The sequence below is a fragment of the Bos javanicus genome, chromosome 10 (assembly GCF_032452875.1).
Source record: "Bos javanicus breed banteng chromosome 10, ARS-OSU_banteng_1.0, whole genome shotgun sequence".
Classification (NCBI taxonomy): Eukaryota; Metazoa; Chordata; class Mammalia; order Artiodactyla; family Bovidae; genus Bos; species Bos javanicus.
In genome coordinates this window covers 1,782,758-1,803,789 of record NC_083877.1, presented here as the reverse complement: position 1 = coordinate 1,803,789, position 21,032 = coordinate 1,782,758, and the positions used below count along the sequence as shown (strand labels likewise).

General features: G+C 41.4%; 1 protein-coding gene across 7 annotated transcripts in view; it reads right to left on the bottom strand.

Annotated features, from left to right (window-relative positions):
• The window catches only part of EPB41L4A (erythrocyte membrane protein band 4.1 like 4A), a 295,134-nt gene that overhangs the window by 28,620 nt on the left and 245,482 nt on the right, over positions 1–21,032 (bottom strand). For 5 of the 7 annotated variants that reach the window (XM_061429902.1, XM_061429904.1, XM_061429903.1 and 2 more), the window contains 4 exons: positions 17,906–17,989; positions 16,856–16,969; positions 2,793–2,840; positions 1,613–1,690 (listed from right to left, as the gene is read on the bottom strand). In XM_061429902.1, the coding sequence (XP_061285886.1) occupies positions 1,613–1,690; positions 2,793–2,840; positions 16,856–16,969; positions 17,906–17,989 (324 nt within the window). Of the gene's footprint in view, positions 1–1,612; positions 1,691–2,792; positions 2,841–16,855; positions 16,970–17,905; positions 17,990–21,032 lie in introns of those variants that run through there. The other 2 variants (XM_061429905.1, XM_061429909.1) reach the window with 2 other exon arrangements.

Here is a 21,032-nt window from a genome sequence, read left to right as displayed (position 1 = left end):
ATTGTTGATGAAACGAGGGTAGAGGCAGAAAACACCTATTAGGAATATTAAAGCCAATGCTTCTAGATCAGTAATGAGCTATTTAGGAATTTGCTGGCAACCTTTGAATAGTGTTTCATTTTAACAGCAAATGTCAAGTTAGCACTTCTGGCTCAAAAAGACAGTTTTGAAATAGGCTGGCTCTGAGAAGTTGAGAATAGCGCACCAGGCCCTGGTCCATAGGGTCACAAAGAGAGGGGCTAAAGCAACCTAGCATGCACAAACTCAGAATACACCAAGCAAAACAGAAATATATTTGTCAAGACACTGGCTTGATAACTAGGTCCATGGAGATGCAGGAGGTGTTTTTCCGTTTGTTTTGTGTTGTCTGTGCAGAAATACTGGATTTTAGAGTGGGAAGAGCATACCTGAGGGAAAGCTACCGTCCACACTTGGGTTTTTATAGATGAAGACATTGGGATCATTTCCTTGAGAAAACTGTCCTAACACATTGAGATCTCACCTCTATCAAGAAGGCTCAACACAGAAAGTTTTCCTAAGAGAGTGGTCCACTCTCACAGTGCTGTCTGGGCGGTTATGACATAGGTGCTGCAGTTAGAGAGGGAGGCCAGTTCAGTGCATGCCACGCACAAGGGCTCTGAACACAAAACAAGGACCCCAGAGAGCATCTCATGCAACCTCCTCAGCAAGAGGCAACCCAGAAGAAGCAACCACGCCGGAGTCTACGTCAGGTGGGGACGGGCTTCCCCACGGTCACCACTGCCATCTTGGGCTAGGTGTTCCGGCTGTGCAGTGCTGCCTTCTGCACTGTCGGACGTCCAGCAGCATCCCTAGTCAGTAGCAACCCCCAGCTGTGACAGCCAAAAGTATCCCAAAACACTGCCAGGGAAGAGAGGGAAAACAAAACTGTCCCCAGCTGAGAACCACTGGATTAGAAACTGGCATAACCGATAACTATATCCCTCAGCTCCCCAACTTGGTGTTCTTTCATCATGGATCACTTGTTTGCAGATAAATATTTCAGAATTAGGAAGAACTGATTAAATCAATGCATTGCCATCACTAATATTGATTACATGTCAAATCATGTTAGTAACAAGCTCTTAAGACTAAGTCCTAAAAATATGAACTAATTGCATTTACCCATCTAATTGCGTGTGCCTAGCACAAGTATAAACACATTTGCATTAAATATACATAAGACTAAAAGTATGCAACTATGAGTGTCTTGGTTTTTAGTTGGGCAAAGAATAATGATGTCAAGTTAAAAGACACTTCAGGGAGAAATCTCTCTACAAATGATAAAATTTCTTACCACTCTTAGGCAAATTCACTACATGTTGTACCTAAATACAGATCATTGCTTTTTATTTTTTTTAATTAACAAGAAGGGACATCACTGTCAAACTGTTTAATCATCTTATTATAAAGATAAGAAACTCAGTTCAAAGAGCTGAGGTTTCCTAAAATAGTACTTCAGAATCATTCCAGATTTCTTCTTAAATACAACTGAGAAAAATCAGGTATAAAAATTCATAGGACACACAGCTTCTACAATCAGTGGTAGCCGCTGATTTCAGAGTTTCTGTTAACTATCATATTCCAACATTACCTGTTTCTCTTTTTCCGGTGCTCTCTGTTAGAATTTTCTGATTCACTACCACTGCTTGTATTACAGCGTGAGCGTGACCTGAAAAGAAAATAAGAGGAAAAAAACTATATTTATGACAAATGAAAAATTTCAGAACGGTTCATGTAGGTTCTTTAGAATTAATTTTGCAATAAAATTACCAATTCAAACATAAGTAGTTGTTATAACCCTCTCCCAATCAGTTCCTCAATTCAGCTAGCCATCTGAATGTCTATAAGAAATGTGGAAGCAGACTAAAGTAAATGTCACCATGCTCCTAGAAAGGACCACAGAATCAAGTGCTTTCAACAGAACTCTGATGTGGAAAAGCTGTAAGTCCCTGGGGTGGACTAAATATGGACTCAAAGTCCTGTCAAACCCCTACCCCCATGAAGAGAGGGAGAGTTTATTTCCACTCCCCTTGAATTTGTGCTGGTCCTATGAGTGATTTTTCCAACAGAAGGAGGTAGAAGGGATACTCTGCCAGTTCTAGGACTATCTCTTAACAGGGCTGGTAGCTTCTGCTTCTTCCCAGCCACCTAGGTTAACCAGGCGCAGAGATCACAGACAGAGTGAGTTCCCAAGCGGACAGCCATTCTGCCAGGGACCAGTTAAACTAGCTAACAAACTGCTGTTCAATCAATAGAATCATATAAGATATATATGGTTGTTGTTATATTCAACCACCCCGTTCCAGATGGTTTTACTGTAGCAAGAGATAAGCGAGGGACTTCCCTGACAGCCCAGTGGTTAAGACTCCACACGTCCATTGCAGGGGGCATGGGTTCGATCCCTGGTCAGGGAACTAAGATCCCAAATGCCACGGTGTGGTGTGGCCAAAAAGAAAAACAGAAAGAAAGAGACTAGAAAAGAAAAAAAGAAAAAGAGAGATAATGGAGATAGCTCCTCTAAGACAAAAAGGAGCAGGGTAAAAAAAAAAAAAAAGAGAGAGAGAGAAACTCCTAAAGATGTTAAGGAATGGAAGACGGAGAACCAGTTGCAGCCAAAATTGTTATTTCAAAGTTTAAAAAATTACAATATCCTTAAAGCAGTCACTAATAAAACCAAACATTTCCCACACTCTTGCCTCAGGTCTGAGCTGTGCTGACCTGCTAAGCCCTTTCCCTCTCCCTTGACCCTCCTTCCATTTTGGCTTTTTTACCTCCTCCTTTGCTTTAGATCTGAATCTTCACCACTGTTATGGGCTTTCCTATGGGGGGGAAAAGAATAATAATTCATTCAGGAGAATAGAAAATTATCAACTGGCTAAGGAAAGCATACCAGAATGAGTTTTACTTCAGTTAATGCACATTACACAGTCATCCACTCACGTCAGTCACCAAACACATGAGTCACACATACATGCCCAGCTCTACAACACATCCCAGAAACGATATCAAATGGCCTCAAGAAGCCAACAGGCTAGCAGGGGCTACAAACAGTCCATAAGTAATTATGCACAATTATCTGTGTCTGTAATTATCCATTAAGTAATTAACAGATATAACTAATTATCTGTTAAGTTCCATTCATCCAATAACAGAGTTCAATTGTAGTGTCCAGATCTGCAACTGAAACAGAGCACTAACCTGATTAGGCGCACCAAATCCAACCTGCCTCACTTGCTTTTAGTTGATTTTAAACTAACCACTCCCTAGCTTCCTTATGGATAACACCTCCGATGTATGGGTCACTATAGTAATGGTTGCTTAAATTGTTTTTCAGGAATGTGGAGTTAGTCCTTACCCAGTTCAAACTGGTTGAAACCACTGACCATTCAACTGGCCATGCGTGAGTGTCAGACGGATGATCTTTTGATGCTAGAGGGCCAAAACCTCTACCCTCAGAACACACTAACTCTGCCATCTTCTGAACAGTTGCCACGGAGAACCATGAAGCTTGACCACTCTTGCAGAAACCACTGATTACCTCCCTTTTCTTACCTCAATCACCTCTCCCCACGCCTGATACACCCTGCCTCTTTATCCTACAAACATCCCTAAGTCTGACCTTCAGGGAGACAAGTTTTGGATGTGTTCTCCCATCAACTTGTTTGGCTATCTTGTGAATTAATGATTTCTCTGCTGCAAACCTTGGCGTCTCAATGTCTGACTTGCCGCAAGTTAAGCAAACAAACCCAATTCCATAACACAATCCACCAAGCCAAGTTCTGCTATAATCTGATGTCAGCTCTCACCTGAATGCCCTTTCCAACATCCCAGCCTCCATGGCCCTTGTCATCTTCCCTAAGGACCTCTTTACTGCAACTCAGCAACCCCATCAGGGTCACACTTTGGACTTTATTATCTGTAACCACCTGCAAAAACCTTGTTCTCTAACCTGAATCTCCTCTCCTTCCTGAATACCACTTCCTATTTACCTTCAAACAGCTTCAGTGGGGCATCCTGTTAAATGTGTGAGTTTTGTAGTCCTGAATGTGAATCCCGTCCCGTCTGATGATAAGTAGTGTGATTTAAACACAAGACTTCTCTACTGAGCCTCAGTTTGAACAGTACTTCCCACACAGAGTTGTTATGAGGATAAAATGAATTAATATATTTAAAATGCACACAGTAGGACCTGGCCCACTCTAAGCACTCAATAAATGTTGACTATTACCATTGCTGCTTGTTCAATGACTTCCATCTACCTTTCTTCGACCTCAGTAGTACTGTCTGTCTATCAACCTTGCAACTTTCTGTCAGCTAACTTTTATTTCCTCCCTGACTCAGTTTGGATTTTCATCATCACAATAACATGTATGCCAGTACTTGAAACTTCCTCTGATTGTGTTTTTTGTTCAGTCTCTATGACAAAACTCCAGAGGTGGGTGAATCCAACTCTCCAGGTTCTTTGGGCCAGCCCTCAAAAGCTGGTAAGCAGTGCTAGATGAGGTTACATAAAAGGGCATGTTAACTACACTACAAATCCATGTGCATAATCTCAGATCTACAACATGGCCCAGCAATCCTACCACCTTTCTCTGATCCAAGAACTCTCAGTTTCTTCAAAGTGCTTTCAAACTCCTTTCGCCTTGCAGCCCTCTGACTCACTGTACCACTGCTGGCAGCAAATGACTTTGTGTTCTCCTTCCAAAGCAAAAAGGAGCCAGCCATTAGATGGGAACTCTTTCCTTTTCCTGTTACCGAAAATAAAACTCACCCACATCACCCTCTCTTTTACGGAAGTGTCCTTATAATTAAGGTCAATCCGCTCACCTGTGCTGTGCAGATCCCATCGCCTTTTACCTCCTCGGTGATTGTCATTAACCACCTCGTCTCTCACATATATTCACCTTGTCCTCAGAGCCAAGTTTCTTTACCAGCCTTTCACATTCTCAAGTCTCTCCTGTTCAAACATACACACACCTACTTTGACTCCACATCTCCCACGACTTTCTGCCCAGTCTCTCTCCTCTCCTGCAAAGCCATACTTCTTGAGCAAGGTCTCTTTCTTGCTTTTGGGCTCCATGTCCTTATCCTTTGTTATACGTGCCCTTCCGATCTAGCCAGGGCAGACACAAATCTTGTAATGCCACATTCACAACTTTCATTTTCCCACTTTCCCAACATAATTATATCAAATATATCAAACAACATTATGTTGATAGAATTGTTAACTGTAAACACAATTACGTAACTATTGTTCAGAGATGACTGATCTAAACAGTGTTTTAGGAACACAATTTCTTGTACAGGTTTAAATTTTTCTTAGAGATGATAACTGGCTAGTTTTCTACTGAAGTTGCTTGCTTAGTTTTCCTTGTGCTGCTGCTGCTAAGTCGCTTCAGACGTGTCCGACTCTGTGCAACCCCACAGACGGCAGCCCACCAGGCTCCCCGTCCTTGGGATTCTCCAGGCAAGAACACTGGAGTGGGTTGCCATTTCCTTCTCCAATGCATGAAAGTGAAAAGTGAAAGTGAAGTCGCTCAGTCGTATCCGACTCTTAGCGACCCCATGGATTGCAGCCCACCAGGCTCCTCCACCCATGGGATTTTCCAGGCAAGAGTACTGGAGTGGGGTGCCATTGCCTTCTCTGAGTTTTCCTCGTACTTCTCACTAATACTTTATGCCATCTCTGAGAGAGCTGCACAACTCCTCCTGAGATAGATAAATACACAGATAGCAAGTTCCATGTAAATCCCTTCTGGAGCACTCTGCCCTCCTACTCACATTGGACAGTTTGCTGTCTAGCACTGCTGCATAGATGTCCCTTCACCCTGACCACGGAATTTCTTTTGCACCTTTGATGAATTCCATAGTCTTAGGTCTGATGGCCTCTTGTCATGGCAGCTATATATTCATATATATACACACACACACATATATATATACTCATATTTAAGTCACTTCAGCCATGTCTGACTCTTTGCAACACTATGTACTGTAGCCCACCAGGCTCCTCTGTCCATGGGATTCTTTAGGCGAGAATACCGAACTGGGTAACCACACCCTCCTCCAGGGGACCTTCCTGACCTAGGGACTGAACCCGTGTCTCTTATGTCTCTTGCATTGGCAGGTGAGTTCTTTATCACTAGCGCCACCCGGGAGTCCCATACACATTATATATCAATTCAGTCCAGTCGCTCAGTTGTGTCCAACGCTTCGCAACCACATGAACTACAGCACACCAGGCCTCCCTGTGCATCACCAACTCCCAGAGTTTATTCAAACTCATCTCCATTGGGTCAGTGATGCCATCCAACCATCTCATCCTCTAGCATCCCCTTCTCCTCCTGCCTTCAATCTTTCCCAGCATCAGGGTCTTTTCAAATGAGTCAGCTCTTCGCATCAAGTAGCCAAAGTACTGGAGTTTCACCTTCAGCATCAGTCCTTCCAATGAACAGCCAGGACTGATCTCCTTTAGGATGGACTGGTTGGATCTCCTTACAGCCCAAGGGACTCTCAAGAGTCTTCTCCAACACTACAGTTCAAAATCATCAATTCTTTGGTGCTCAGCTTTCTTTATAGTCCAACTCTTACATCCATACATGACTACTAGAAAAACCATAGCCTTGGCTAGACGGACCTTTGTTGGCAAAGTAATGTCTCTGCTTTTTAATATGCTGTCTAGGTTGGTCATAACTTTTCTTCCAAGGAGTAAGCGTCTTTTAATTTCATGGCTGCAAAAAAAAAAAAAAAAATTTCATGGCTGCAGTCACCATTCTGCAGTGATTTTGGAGCTCAAAAAAACAAAGTCTCTCACTGTTTCCACTATTTCCCCATATATTCCCCCACTAAGTGATGGGACCAGATGCCATCATCTTTGTTTTCTGAATGTTGAGCTTTAAGCCAATTTTTTCACTCTCCTCTTTCACTTTCATCAAGAGGCACTTTAGTTTTTCTTCGCTTTCTGCCATAAACGTGGTGTCTTCTGTGTATCTGAGGTTATTGATATTTCTCCCAGTAATCTTGATTCCAGCTTGTGCTTCATGCAGCCCAGCGTTTCTCATGATGTACTCTGCATAGAGGTTAAATAAGTAGGGTGACAATACTCACCCTTGACGTACTCCTTTCCCAATTTGGAACCAGTCTGTTGTTCCACATTCAGTTCTAACTGTTGCTTCCTGACCTGCATACAGATTTCTCAAGAGGCAGGTCAGAATACCAGGTGGTCTGGTAATCCCATCTCTTTCAGAATTTTCCACAGTTTATTGTGATCCACACAGTCAAAGGCTTTGGCATAGTCAATAAAGCAGAAGTAGATGTTTTTCTGGAACTCTCTTGCCTTTTCAATGATCCAGCGGATGTTGGTACTTTGATCTCTTGCTCCTCTGCCTTTTCTAAAACCAGTTTGAACACCTGGAAGTCATGGTTCACGTATTGTTGAAGTCTGGCTTGGAGAATTTTAAGCATTACTTTACTAGCATGTGAGATGAGTACAATTGTGCAATAGTTTGAGCTATGTATATACATATACATATATATGCGTGTATGCGTGTGTATACACTAAATATACAAAACACATTATATATATATATGCACACTATATGTATATATATTTTTGAGAATGAAATTTCTGACAATGTCTTCTTTATACACATATAATCTGGTTTATCTTGGCATAGAATCCTAAATTGAAATTAACCTTCCTTCAGCATTTGGAGGCAATGCCTCATTATCTTCTTTCCCTGCTTTTGCTGTGAAGCAGTCCACGTCCATGATATTTATTTGTCATGATCTGTGTTTTTTTCCTTTCACATTTTCCTCCCTGATGCCAATTTTTTAAAATTCTCTCTTGGCCTATAATGTTTTAATGATCTTGGTACAGATCTTACTTTTCAATACACTATGCCAAATGCTTAGTGCGTTCTGTCTATCTATAAAATTAAACCATTCCAATCTGGGGTATTTTCTTATATTATTTATTTCATAGTTTCCTTACTTGTAATTTTTTGGGTTTTTTCCCCTCAGAAATTTCATTAGTCAAATGACTGATATTCAGGTTTGATCATAATAATCCTTATTTCCATGGATTTGTTTTGGTTCTACTTTGGGGAAGATTTCCTTATCTTCCAATTTAATTATTTAAAATTATACCCCACAAATTTAAGATCTAAAAACTCTTATTCACTCTTTCAATACCACAGTTTTCACTTTTCTAAAGGTAATAAGTATATATTTTTTAGAAAATTTTGTTTCTTTTTTTTTTTTAATGTCTTAAAACAATACACATTTATTATTTCACAGTTCTGGAAATCAAAAGTACAAAATAAGTATCAATGGGCTAAAATCAAGGTGTCAGCAGGGCCTCACTCCTTCCGGAAGCTCTAGAATGGAATCAATTTCTTGCCTCCTTGAGTTTTTGATAGTTGCTGGTATTCTTTGGCTTGTGGCCATATCACTTCAATCTTCTAATATCTTTAAACTCCATCTTCACATAACCTTTTACTCTATGTGTCAAATCTCATTCTACCTCCTTCTTATTAGGATACATGCAATTGCATTTAGGGCCCACATAGATAATCCAGGATAATTTCCCCATCTCAAAATCATAAACTTAATGGCATCTGCAAAATATATGTTTTTTTAAGTAATATTTACAAGTCCCAGGAATTAGAACCTGGTATTAGGGGTGATATGAGAGTTGGACTATGAAGAAGGCTGACTGCCGAAGAATTGATGCTTTTGATCTGTGGTGTTGGAGAAGACTCTTAAGAGTCTCTTGGACTGCAAGGAGATCCAACCAGTCCATTCTGAAGGAGATCAGCCCTGGGATTTCTTTGGAAGGAATGATGCTAAAGCTGAAACTCCAGTACTTTGGCCACCTCATGCGAAGAGTTGACTCATTGGAAAAGACTCTGATGCTTGGAGGGATTGGGGGCAAGAGGAGAAGGGGACGACAGAGGATGAGATGGCTGGATGGCATCACTGACTCTATTGACATAAGTCTGAGTGAACTCCGGGTGTTGGTGATGAAAATTTTGTTTCTTATACTGTCTCTATTTCCTGTGAATTCCTCCCACACATACTCCTAAGTCTTGGCTCAGTCTCTGTCTTTCCAAAGAGAAGCTATCCCCAAATGCTGGGTGATTATGGCTCTTTTGATATTTTAGACACTGAAAAGACTGGAACCCTCTGGATGGTGCAGTGCATGGTAACAGACAGCCTCACTGCATTGCAGAGCTAATATGGGAAGTCTCGCCATTTCACTGGAGAATCTTTTGAAAGTTCCTATCTGTAGACCTTTTCCCTAGTATCTTTCCATATTTTATAGGGAGAGTCTCTACTCTCATGCCTAGGAAATAGAAGCCTGGCTTCTAGCATTCTGGGAATGAGGACTTCAGTTCAGTTCAGTCACGCAGTAGTGTCTGACTCTGCAATCCCATGGATTGTAGCACACCAGGCTTCCCTATCCACCTCACCAACTCCTGGAGCCTGCTCACATTCATGTCCATCGAGTCGGTGATGCCATCCAACCATCTCATCCTCTGTCATCCCCTTCTCCTCCTGCCTTCAATCTTTCCCAGCATCAGGGCCTTTTCCAATGAGTCAGTTCTTCCTATTAGGTGGCCAACGTATTGGAGTTTCAGCTTCAGCATCAGTCCTTCTAATGAACATTCAGGACTGATTTCCTTTAGGATGGACTGGTTTGATCTCCTTGAAGTCCAAGGGACTCTCAAGACTCTTCTTCAACACCACAGTTAAAAAGCATCAATTCTTTGGCGCTCAGCTTTCTTTATAGTCCAACTCTCACATCCATACATGACTACTGGAAAAGCCATAGCTTTGACTAGACGGATCTCTGTTGGCAAAGTAATGTCTCTGCTTTTTAATATGCTATCTAGGTTGGTCATAGCCTTTCCTCCAAGGAGCAAGCATCCTTTAATTTCATGGTTGCAGTCACCATCTGCACTGATTTTGGAGCCCAAGAAAATAAAGTCTGTCACTGTTTCCATTGTTTCCCCATCTATTTGCCATGGAGTGATGGGACTGGATGCCATGATCTTAGTTTTCTGAATGTTGAGCTTTAAGCCAACTTTTTCACTCTCCTCTTTCTTTCATCAAGAGGCTCTTTAATTCCTCTTCACTTTTTGCCATAAAGGTGGTGTCATCTGTGTATCTGAGGTTACTGATATTTCTCCCAGCAATCTTGATTCCAGATTGTGCTTCATCTAGCATCTCGCAAGATGTACTCTGCATAGAAATTAAATAAGCAGGGTGATAATACACAGCCTTGAAGTACTCCTTTCCCAATTTCACACCAGTCTGTTGTTCCATGATTTTTCATATAGATATAATATCTCTGTCTCTTTTACAAGTTAATCCTCTTCAACTAAGGCAAATAAATGCTGAAGTTTCTCACAGCTCTGTCATTGGCTTGTCTTTGCATTCTATCTATAGTATCTATCTAGACAACCTCAACTCTATTTCATATTTCAACTAACATCTGTAAGAAGGCAAAACTAATACAATTATGTAAAGTTTAAAAATAAAATAAAATTGGAAGATTTAAAAAAAAAAAAAAAAAAGAAATCTATATTTCAGTCCAGACAGCCATCTAGCTCCTGACTTATATCAAACAATCCACGTAAATCCCTCACTTGGACTTCTCAATGGTACAACAAATTCAACTTATCAACAACCAAACTCAGCTTTCCTTTTTAAGCCTGTGATATCCAGGTGATTCTTATTTCAGTGCATCACACCTCCATCCATGAAATTATACAAGTCTGGCTTTCATCCTGACGCCTGTCACTCCTTCGCCCCTCATTTTGATCCTTCTCATCCCACACTTTTACCTCTTAAAGGGTTTTAAAACCATCCACTTCCTCCGATCTCCACATCGCCACCTTGGCACAAGTTCCCATCCTCTTTCTCTAGGACCTGTGTGCTGTCTGGCCTACGTCCACCACCACCTTTCCCCCAGAGGCAGTAAAGACCATCTTCACCCAGTACAAATGCAACCGTGTTACCACCCCCTTAGAAAAACTACCGGAAAAATGACTGAAATCCTCAACAAAGGCCAGGTGTCCTGTGAGGTCTGACTTCTCTTTCTCTCTTCCTTTCTCTCTTTCTCTCTGGGCTCGTCTCTAACACATTTCTGTCCTCTCAGTGCTTGATGACACTGACCTTTCAGCCTTTCTATGAATACTCCCCATCTCCATTCCATCCCAAGGCCCCTACAGGGACTGTCTCTAGTGCTGGTTAACACATGCCTTGCATAGAGACGCCCTCAATAAGCATTTTTGAGTGTGAAAATGGACTGGGGTAAAAATAAACTTGTACTGCCCGGAACTATAGTAGCTGTTCTGTTCTAAAACAGGACTGCTTAAACAAGCAGGCTTCAGGATCTCCATGAACGTTGAAAAATTCTATGAAAATTTATGTAGTGGTGGTTTAGTCACTAAATTATGTCCGATTCTTGTGACCCCATGGACTGTAGCCTGCAGGCTCCTCTGTCCATGGGATTCTCCAGGCAAGAATACTGGAGTAGTTTGCCATTTCCTTCTCCAAGGGATCTTCCCGACCCAGGAATCGAACCCAGGTCTCCTGCATTGCAGGCAGATTCTTTAGCAATTGAGCTGCAAAGGAAAATTTATACATGTATTTAATTAAGTACCTACCCTCCCCCCCCCCCCCCCCCCCGGAATGAATCCAACATTTCATCAGTCTCTCAGAGAGTTTCATCATCCCAAAAGGTTAAGGACCAGGGTTCTAGGCTCCACCAGAATTTGATAGATTTATCCATTTAATGACAGACAACTAGCAAAACAGGAAATTTTGATATGTTTGGCAAAACATGTTATTCTGGCCATGCATTGCAAAGTAGAATTTTCCATTATTAAATTTAAGTACACGATATTCCTTCATGCAGATGACAAATCTCAGTTTTAAATGTCAGAGTTGATTCAACTATTCAGGGATTTGTGCTCAAGAGCAAGGTAAATACATGTGAAGATAAAACAAGACTGAGAAGGACAGGGACAATTACAGAGTATTTAGAGTGGAAAGAAACAAAGAATGAGCTCCAGCTCTTGATGCCAACAGTCAGCAATGTCTAGTCTCCTCAAAACACACATGCCCAATAAGAGACCTTTCAAGTACCACACAGAACCAGACAGAGGCCCTGATGCTCAGACAAAAAGATTCGCTACTCTATAAAATCAAAACTGTCTTTCCCCTGGATGGTACCCATGAGAGGATCCTGTGTCCACTCACCACAATTATGTCTCTGTGTCGCACAGGAAGCCAGCAGAAACTGTATTCAATATGAACATTATTAAGTCTCGACTTGGGAATGTGTGTGCTCCCAACTATTTCAAGCAATTAGTTTAGGAAAAAAAAATTCTATAAATTTTGATATGTAATGTAAAAACTTGATAAATTCACTTCTAAACATTAAAATTGAAATGACCATCTGCTCAGTGTGTGTATTTTATTTAGGGAATGGTGAAAAAATACACTAATAATTTAGGGTGAGAACCTATAAAAACCTATCTATTAACAATAATCATACCATCACAGATTCTTAAAAGATTTAGTAATTCCCACTCCCCAGAACTCCTCAATACACATGTACAGACAAATGCACTTTATAGTGTTTCCCAGTGATGTTGACTTGTTTTTTAAGTGTTCTCCAAGTTGAACCAATTGTCGGAAGAGAAAGGAGAGCAGAAAATCTATTCCCCTGCCTGTTTTAAATGATGACTCATTATCCCTGCCTTTTTCAGACATACAGATGTGGACCCAAATTCTGGATGTGTGCAAGGAATAGTTACTCTTTCCTCCTCAAGCCTGTTTTCTCATCTATAAAAGTGAGATAATAATGCTGGGCCAGGTATTTCTCCATTGGTACTCAGTCCCATCCAGACCTAGCTGCAGTCTCCCATGTATTGCCAAGACGAGAGACCTGAAAATTACACCTTCCTAGGCTTCTTCCCCACTTAGGTGCTCAGGTGAGACTTGAAGGCAGGAGAAAAAAGGAGGCGATTTTGCTTCTGGCAGCACCTGCAGCACTTACTGTTGCATTCCCTAAAAGTGAGGATTCCACAGCCTTAGACGTGGTGGTACCTTCTCCAGCAGTTGCAGCAAGAGTCATTCCTACAGTGGTGGTGGCCCCGGCAGTGTCAGCGCCAAGCACAGGCTCCCGGGGGCCAGCTCTAAGGCAGAAGCAGCTTTGAATCTTTGGGTGACTTCCCCATCTCTCCCGCTACTCCTGCAGCCCAGGGGCAGCACAGCATCCAGGCCACAGACTCTTGGTCTTTTTGTTCCTTCAGTCCTGCTCATACCTGTGCACTGATTTCTGCCTTAATTCCTCTCTGCTGGAAAGGCCTAGTGACTGAGAGATACATTACATCAGCTTCTGTAGGGTATCATAAGGTTGAAACGAGATAATACATAGCTAGTAAACTGCTCAGTACTTGGAACATGGTACATGCCAGCTATTTTTCCATTATTCTGTCTAATCATCATGGGTTATGATCTGGCTCCCCCTTCTCAGTCCTGTTAGGTGAAGATGATGACCTTTCTTTTCTTAACTTTCAAAGGATTTTGGTGAAGTGGACCTGGTTTGAGAAAGTTATGGATGAAGACTCTGGGAAACTGGCAGAAGCAGAAGGAATCAAGCAGGGATGGACCAGCAAGTGAGTATGCAAAAGGGCAGAGAAAAGAGATGCACCTCTGCTTTATAAATCGACAGTGCATACAAAAAGAATCTTGATGGTTATCTGAAAACATGACATAACGTGGAACATCTCATAATGTGGTTATTGTCGTTGTTGTTCAGTTGCTAAATTGTGTCCGACTCTTCCTGACCCATGGACTGCAACATGCCAGGCTCCTCTGTCCTCCACTATCTCCTGGAGCTTGCTTGAATTCATGTCCATTTAGTTGGTGATGCTATCTATTCATCTCATAATTATAAGTCACATAAAATACCACTCATGTAGGCACCCAAAGTAAAACGCAGTCCCCATTAGATAGAAATAAAGTGAATTTCACTAGTAAGTGATTTCTAAGTCTTCCTCTCTTAGACCTATCATATTGCCCAGCCTACTTTGCAGAGAGGGTTCAAAACCGCTATTTAGGAATTTTTCTTTTTTTTATTAAGCACAAACACACAAGTATATTCATATGAACAATCTGACCTGCTGGGTAAAATGTAACACGACTCATTTTCTCTGTTCTTGAAAGGGGTTTTACTCAAGTTTAAGCAACAATATCAGTCTTGAGAGCCAATAACTCAGTCTCACCTAAGAGATATCTCTCTAACCATGATCCTGTCTTCCCAGTTCAGTTCAGTCGCTCAGATGTGTCCGACTCTTTGCAATTCCATGGACTGCAGCATGCCAGGCTTCCCTGTCCATCACCAACTCCAAGAACTTGCTCAAACTCACGTCCATCAAATAGGTGATACCATCCAACAATCCCATCCTCTGTCGTCCCCTTCTCCTCCCACCTTCAATCCTTCCCAGCATCAGGGTCCTTTCCAAGGAGTCAGTTTTCGCATCAGGTGGCCAAAGTACTGGCGTTTCGGCTTCAACATCAGTCCTACCAATGAATATTCACCCTGACTTCCTTTAGGATGGACTGGTTGGATATCCTTGCAGTCCAAGGGACTCTCAAAGGTCTTCTCCAACACCACAGTTCAAAAGCATCAATTCTTTGGTGCTCAGCTTCCTTTATAGTCCAACTCTCATATCCATATCTGATTACTGGAAAAGCCATAGCTTTGACTAGATGGACCTTTGTTGGCAAAGTAATGTCTCCAACATTAAATGCTTAAATATTAAATGCTTTTTAATATGCTGTCTAGGTTGGTCACAGCTTTTCTTCCAAAGAGCAAGCATCTTTTAATTTCATGGCTGCAGTCACCATCTGCAGTGATTTTGGAGCTCAAAAAAGTAAAGTATCTCACTGTTTCCATTGTTTCCCCATCTATTTGCCACAAAGTGATGGGACTGGATGCCATGATCTTAGTTCTCTGAATATTGAGCTTTAAGCCAACTTTTTCACTCTCCTCTTTCACTTTCATCAAGAAGCTCTTCAGTTCTTCTTCACTTTCTGCCATCAGTTCAGTTCAGTTGCTCAGTCGTGTCCGACTCTTTGCGACCCCGTGAATCGCAGCACGCCAGGCCTCCCTGTCCATCACCAACTCCTGGAGTTCACTCAAACTCATGTCCAGCGAGTCGGTGATGCCATCCAGCCATCTCATTCTCTGTCGTCCCCTTCTCCTCCTGTGCCCAATCCCCCCCAGCATCAGAGTCTTTTCCAATGAGTTAACTCTTTGCATGAGGTGGCCAAAGTATTGGAGTTTCAGCTTTAGCATCAGTCCTTCCAAAGAATACCCAGGACTGATCTCCTTTAGAATGGACTGGTTGGATCTCCTTGCAGTCCAAGGGACTCTCAAGAGTCTTCTCCAACGCCACAGTTCAAAACCATCAATTCTTCGTCTCTCAGTCTTCTTCACAGTCCAACTCTCACATCCATACATGACCACTTCAAAAACCATAGCCTTGACTAGACGGACCTTTGTTGGCAAAGTAATGCCATAAAGGTGGTATTATCTGTGTATCTGAGGTTATTGATATTTATCCCAGCAATCTTGATTCCAGCTTGTGCTTCATCCAGCCCAGCGTTTCTCATGATGTACTCTGCATATAAGTTAAAAAGCAGGGTGACAATATACAACCTTAACGTACGCCTTTCCTGATTTTGAACCAGTCTGTTGTTCCATGTCCAGTTCTAACTGTAGCTTCTTGACCCGCATACAGATTTCTCAGGAGGCAGGTCAGGTGGTCTGGTATCCCTATCTCTTGAAGAATTTTCCACAGTTTGTTGTGATCCACACAGTCAAAGGCTTTGGTATAGTCAATAAAGCAGAAACAGATGTTTTTCTGGAACTCTTTTGCTTTTTCAATGATCCAATGGTTGTTGGCAATTTGGTCTCTGGTTCCTCTGCCTTTTCTAAATCCAGCTTGAACATCTGGAAGTTCACAGTTCATGTACTGTTGAAGCCTGGCTTGGAGAATTTTGAGAGATTTTTTATTTTGCTAGCATGTGAGATGAGTGCAATTGTGCGGTAGTTTGAACATTCTTTGGCATTGCCCTTTTTTGGGATGGAATGAAAACTGACCTTTTCCAGTCCTGTGGCCACTGTTGAGTTTTCCAAATTTGCTGGCATACTGAGTGTAGAACTTTCGCAGCATCATCTTTTAGGATTTGAAATAGCTCAACTGGAATTCCATCACCTCCACTAGCTTTGTTGTAGTGATGCTTCCTAAGGCCCACTTGACTTTGCGTTTCAGGATGTCTGGCTCTTGGTGGGTGATCACACCATTGTGGCTATCTGGGTCATGAAGATCTTTTTGGGGTCATGAAGATCTTGTCTTCTCAGATAAAAACACTTAAATCTTTTACATATTAATGTATATCATTAATCCAATACATATTATATATACATATTATACATACTATATAATATATATTTTCAAAATATTATACATATTTTTAAAAATTTAGTCTTAACTACAATACAGAGAGTAAGTTCCCATCAATATTTTATGAAATCATCCTCTGAAACTCTGGCTTTTTAAGAGAAATGCTTCAGGACCTCTAGCTTATTTCATCTCAAAAAAACAAAAAACAACAACAACAAAACTCAGAAGCTCTCTGTTATTGTGAGGGGACCAACAGTCACGCACTATGAGAATATCCTGGTTAAACTGCAGCTGGGGCCTGGAACTGCTGCTGAAAATTTAAAACCGACGGCCGTTCCGCTTACCTCCTCCTGGTGGGCTGCACAGAGTCATTGTCGCTCCCACACGAGGGGTTTCGGCGGCGTGTGTAAGGGAACTTGGGGGATTTCGTGCGGTCGTTGGGGGAGTTATAGAGTCCGCTGGAGTGGAAGAGGAATGGTCAAGGATGTCTGCAGAGGGCCGGGAGAAGCAATACCCTAAGCTGGACCTAGGGAAGTGCACATAACTGCCATTCTCTACTTTCAGGGGAATACTGGGTCTTGGGCATATGGTTCTCTTTCCTGACAAGATTTATTGAAAGAAGAATAAGATCTAGTAAAATAAATCAGGAATGGGCTTGTTTTACTGGACTTCAAAAGAAATGAGCACACAAATGATGGCAACAGTAACAACAATCTGCGTTTAAGATGAATCTACACATGCTTGCTGAGGGCTTTATACTCATTATCCCAGTTTATCTCCAGGTCAACCCTAGCCACTGAAGTACAGGTATTAGACCCATTTAACAGTAAAGAAAACAGAAATACAGAATATTTAGTTAAGCAGCCAAGTACCCAGGAAAGAGGCAGAGTTAGAATCTGAACCATCGCATGGTCAGACCTGGAACCATCATTCAACTCATCAATAAATTATGAAGCAGATCTGTCCCTGGTATGGTAATTGTGAACAAAATTAACTAAATATTTATTTCTAGGAATAAAGGTCATCTAAAAGCACTATTCATCAACGGTAGTTTTCAATTTAAGTTTTAACAAGAACAATGCAGTTGGGTAAATTATCATCAATATGTCATTTCAAGCATCCAGATGACCACCTAAGCCATCCTCACCAACTTTCAGGCAGTTTCTTAGTATACGCACGTTTTCCTTTCTGTCTTTCCAGGAGAAAGTTTCATGTTAGGACACATGCTGTTGACTTCGACTTCAGAAGTTCTCAGTCATGCTGATCTAGGAATCTGACTGCCTTGTCCACAGTTAGTCATCACCAGCCACAAAGCAAATTCCATTGTTTAACAAGCTGCAATTGCCAACCCCATTTATACTGTTCTCCTTTATAAAAACAAGGATTCTCTTTACCTCTGGGGGCCATTTTCTTCCCATGGTGCATGAGATTTGCTTCTCTGGGTATCAGGGCTGTTTTCATTCTTTGCTTTCTTAAAGCTTTAATTTAAAAAAACAAACAAACAAAAAAGAGTGGAAAATAAATTAACTAGAAAATAAAAGAAAATTAACTCACATACTTATTTCTTCAGTAAAATTATTTAACAAACGTTTTAAAATGTGTTTTTATTCATACCTATGACTCATTCCAGAAAAAAAGGTAAAGTGGCTGCCTAAAAAAGAATAATAATAATAATAAACTTTCCAGCTGTACCTTGGGGGTCTCTTTGCCTCTTCTTTCTTTCTAGTTTTACTGCTCTAAGTCACCCAAATGCCAAGTCATCAATTGTTAAAAGAAATTTTCTAGAGTCCACCTGCAGTATGGGAAGGGGCTTCCCTGATAGCTCAGTTGGTAAAGAATCCACCTGCAATGCAGGACACCCCGGTGCAATTCCTGGGTTGGGAAGATCTGCTGGAGAAGGGATAGGCTACCCACTCCAGTATTCTTGGGCTTCCCTTGTGGCTCAGCTGGTAAAGAATCCACCTGCAATGAGGGAGACCTGGGTTCAAACCCTGGGTTGGGAGGATCCCCTGGAGAAGGGAAAGGCTACCCACACCGGTATTCTGGCCTGGAGAATTCTGGCAGGATGAGAAACAGGGGGAACCAGCAAGCCAAAAACACAAGGCTGACAAGAAAGGAAAGTTGAGTATTCTGGCTCATGTGGCTGGTTCCCTCTTTCAGTAGTGGTCAGAGACCGCTGGCTTTGGATCTGGGTCTGAATTTGTGCAGGCCGGTCAGCTTTGGGCAGGTTCAGGCCGCCCAAATTGACCTTCTCTGCCCCCAGCTTCCGCCATATCTTGGCTTCATCCTTCCAAATCAGAATGACTTTCAAATCTTATTTCCTGACCTAGTATCATCTTTCTGTCCCAAGAATGTAAATATAACTGAGCTGTTATTCAACCTCAACAATTATTTTAGAAACACTGGGAGACACAAGGCAGGGGCTCATCAAAAGCCTCCCGTCACCAGGGGAGGACAGAAGGTGTGCCACCTCTCACTTCCCTGGGAGCCTCCACTTCAGAAAAAGATAGAGCTACTTAACTCCTAATCCATGTTTAACCCCAGCTTTCTGAGGAATCCTCTATTTAATTGTCCTGGAATATAGTCATAGCAGAGTTCTTTGTAACAGCAAAGAAAGAGGAGAGAAAAAATGACAAGGTAATTTCAAAAAATGAAAATAAACTTGTACCCTAGTATATGATATTCATCTAGGGAGTTATAAAGTCTAAAAAATTAGATATTTGACAAAGGCATGTTAAAGAGCACTAGTATTCGTAGACGGTAGGTATATTTTATTTATGTTATTCTTAAAAAGATTAAAAAACATTTAGAAGATCAAATTTCTAAAGTAAAACTTTAATTTTGAAAGGAGGAAAAGTAATAAATATGGTATGTAGAAAGATACAGTAGAAAGTTTGGGTGTGTTTAATAAATCAGAGAGAAAAGAGAAAAGGGAGATTGAGCAGTGCAGTAGGGACATGAAAGAGGAACTGAGAGAGCAGCAGCAGAATAATGAAATCTCAGGGGGCAAATTAACTGAATGCAGTCTCTGAGCTAGTTCTCATCTGGAGCTTGAGTGGGAAAATTTGGCAGTCCTTCAGGTATCAGTCCTATGGGCAAGAATGCAGTTGTGGAGTGGACTGCACTCCTTCCATACACTCTAAAAAGGCTTGGGATCTGAATTTCATGCATGACCGTTCTTATGTTAGACTCACCGTAAGCATACCCTGTACATACAGATTCAGCTGACCCTCTAGCCACAACTACGAGGCTATGAGAAGCAAAGCACATGAAAGTACATCAATGCTGGTATAAAATCGATAGTGGGAAGCTGCTACAGGACACAGGGAGCCCAGTCCAGCGCTCAGTGCCAACCTAGAGGGGTGGGATGGCGGGGAGTGGGGGGAAGGCCCACGGGGAGGGGTATACTTATGGCTGGTTCTTGCTGTTGTACCGCAGAAACTAACACAATATTGTAAAGCAATTATCAGCCCATCAAAACAAGAATGCAAAAAGAGAAAAGAGGAAGAAAGTGTACACGAAAGCAAAGAACTTATCATTCCAAAAAGAATCTATACAGGGAGCATCCAGTACGTAAACAAAAGAAAATGAAGGCAAAACCTTGGGGAAAACATTGCAACTCTGAGAAATTTCATAACTTAGAATTATTTTGCTGAGAAATCATACACTATATTTCTCCAAGTAGCAACAATCCAATTGAATGAAAACACCATTATTATTTTTTTTTGGGGGGGGGTGCTTTGCAGATACTGCATTTTTTTTTTTTTTTTTTTACTTTAAAATATTGTATTATTTATTAACAAAAGATGGAGTAGATGATCTAAGAAGTTTCTCAAGGTCACATATCTCGGAAATATGTGACTTCTCTACAATGCATATGGAGTACTCTCTATAGAGAGCTCACTGTATGTGCAACATTCTGTTCCATGAACATAATTGGAGATAGGAAAAAGTGACGCTGAAACAGTGTCTGAACAGAGAACAAGGCTGATCTTTCAGGGAAACAATCCACATAATATATTAAGAGAAGGTCCTTCCGCTGGGGGATGCTTCAGGGAAAACTGATGCAAAAGACCATGACAACTCTTCATACATAAGCAATCACTGCCTTCTGAAACCCTGCACCTCTAAACGCTATAAAACCTCCTTCCAGGGCCACAGTTCAGTGTACTGCTATAATGAACGCAGTACATTAAACATGAATGCTATCTACTTTACTTCCCAGGTCCCTCGGAGTTAGTCCATTATATCATGCCATTTAAAAAAATCACATGGGATTTTCACTGTGTTGTGGAGAAGGCAGACCACAGACTATCTATAACTTCATCATGCTATGACGGCAGGAGCATTTCCTTCAAATGAGAGGGACATGTTTTGATTCTTTACATTTTACTGGCATCTTAAAAGTATTCTTTGGCCCATTGACTATTTTCATTAAAAGTACTAATTAATTACCAGCGTGCTTCTTAACCTTGACAAAAGATAAATAGCATTTCTGTGACAGCAGATAGCAGTGTGTCC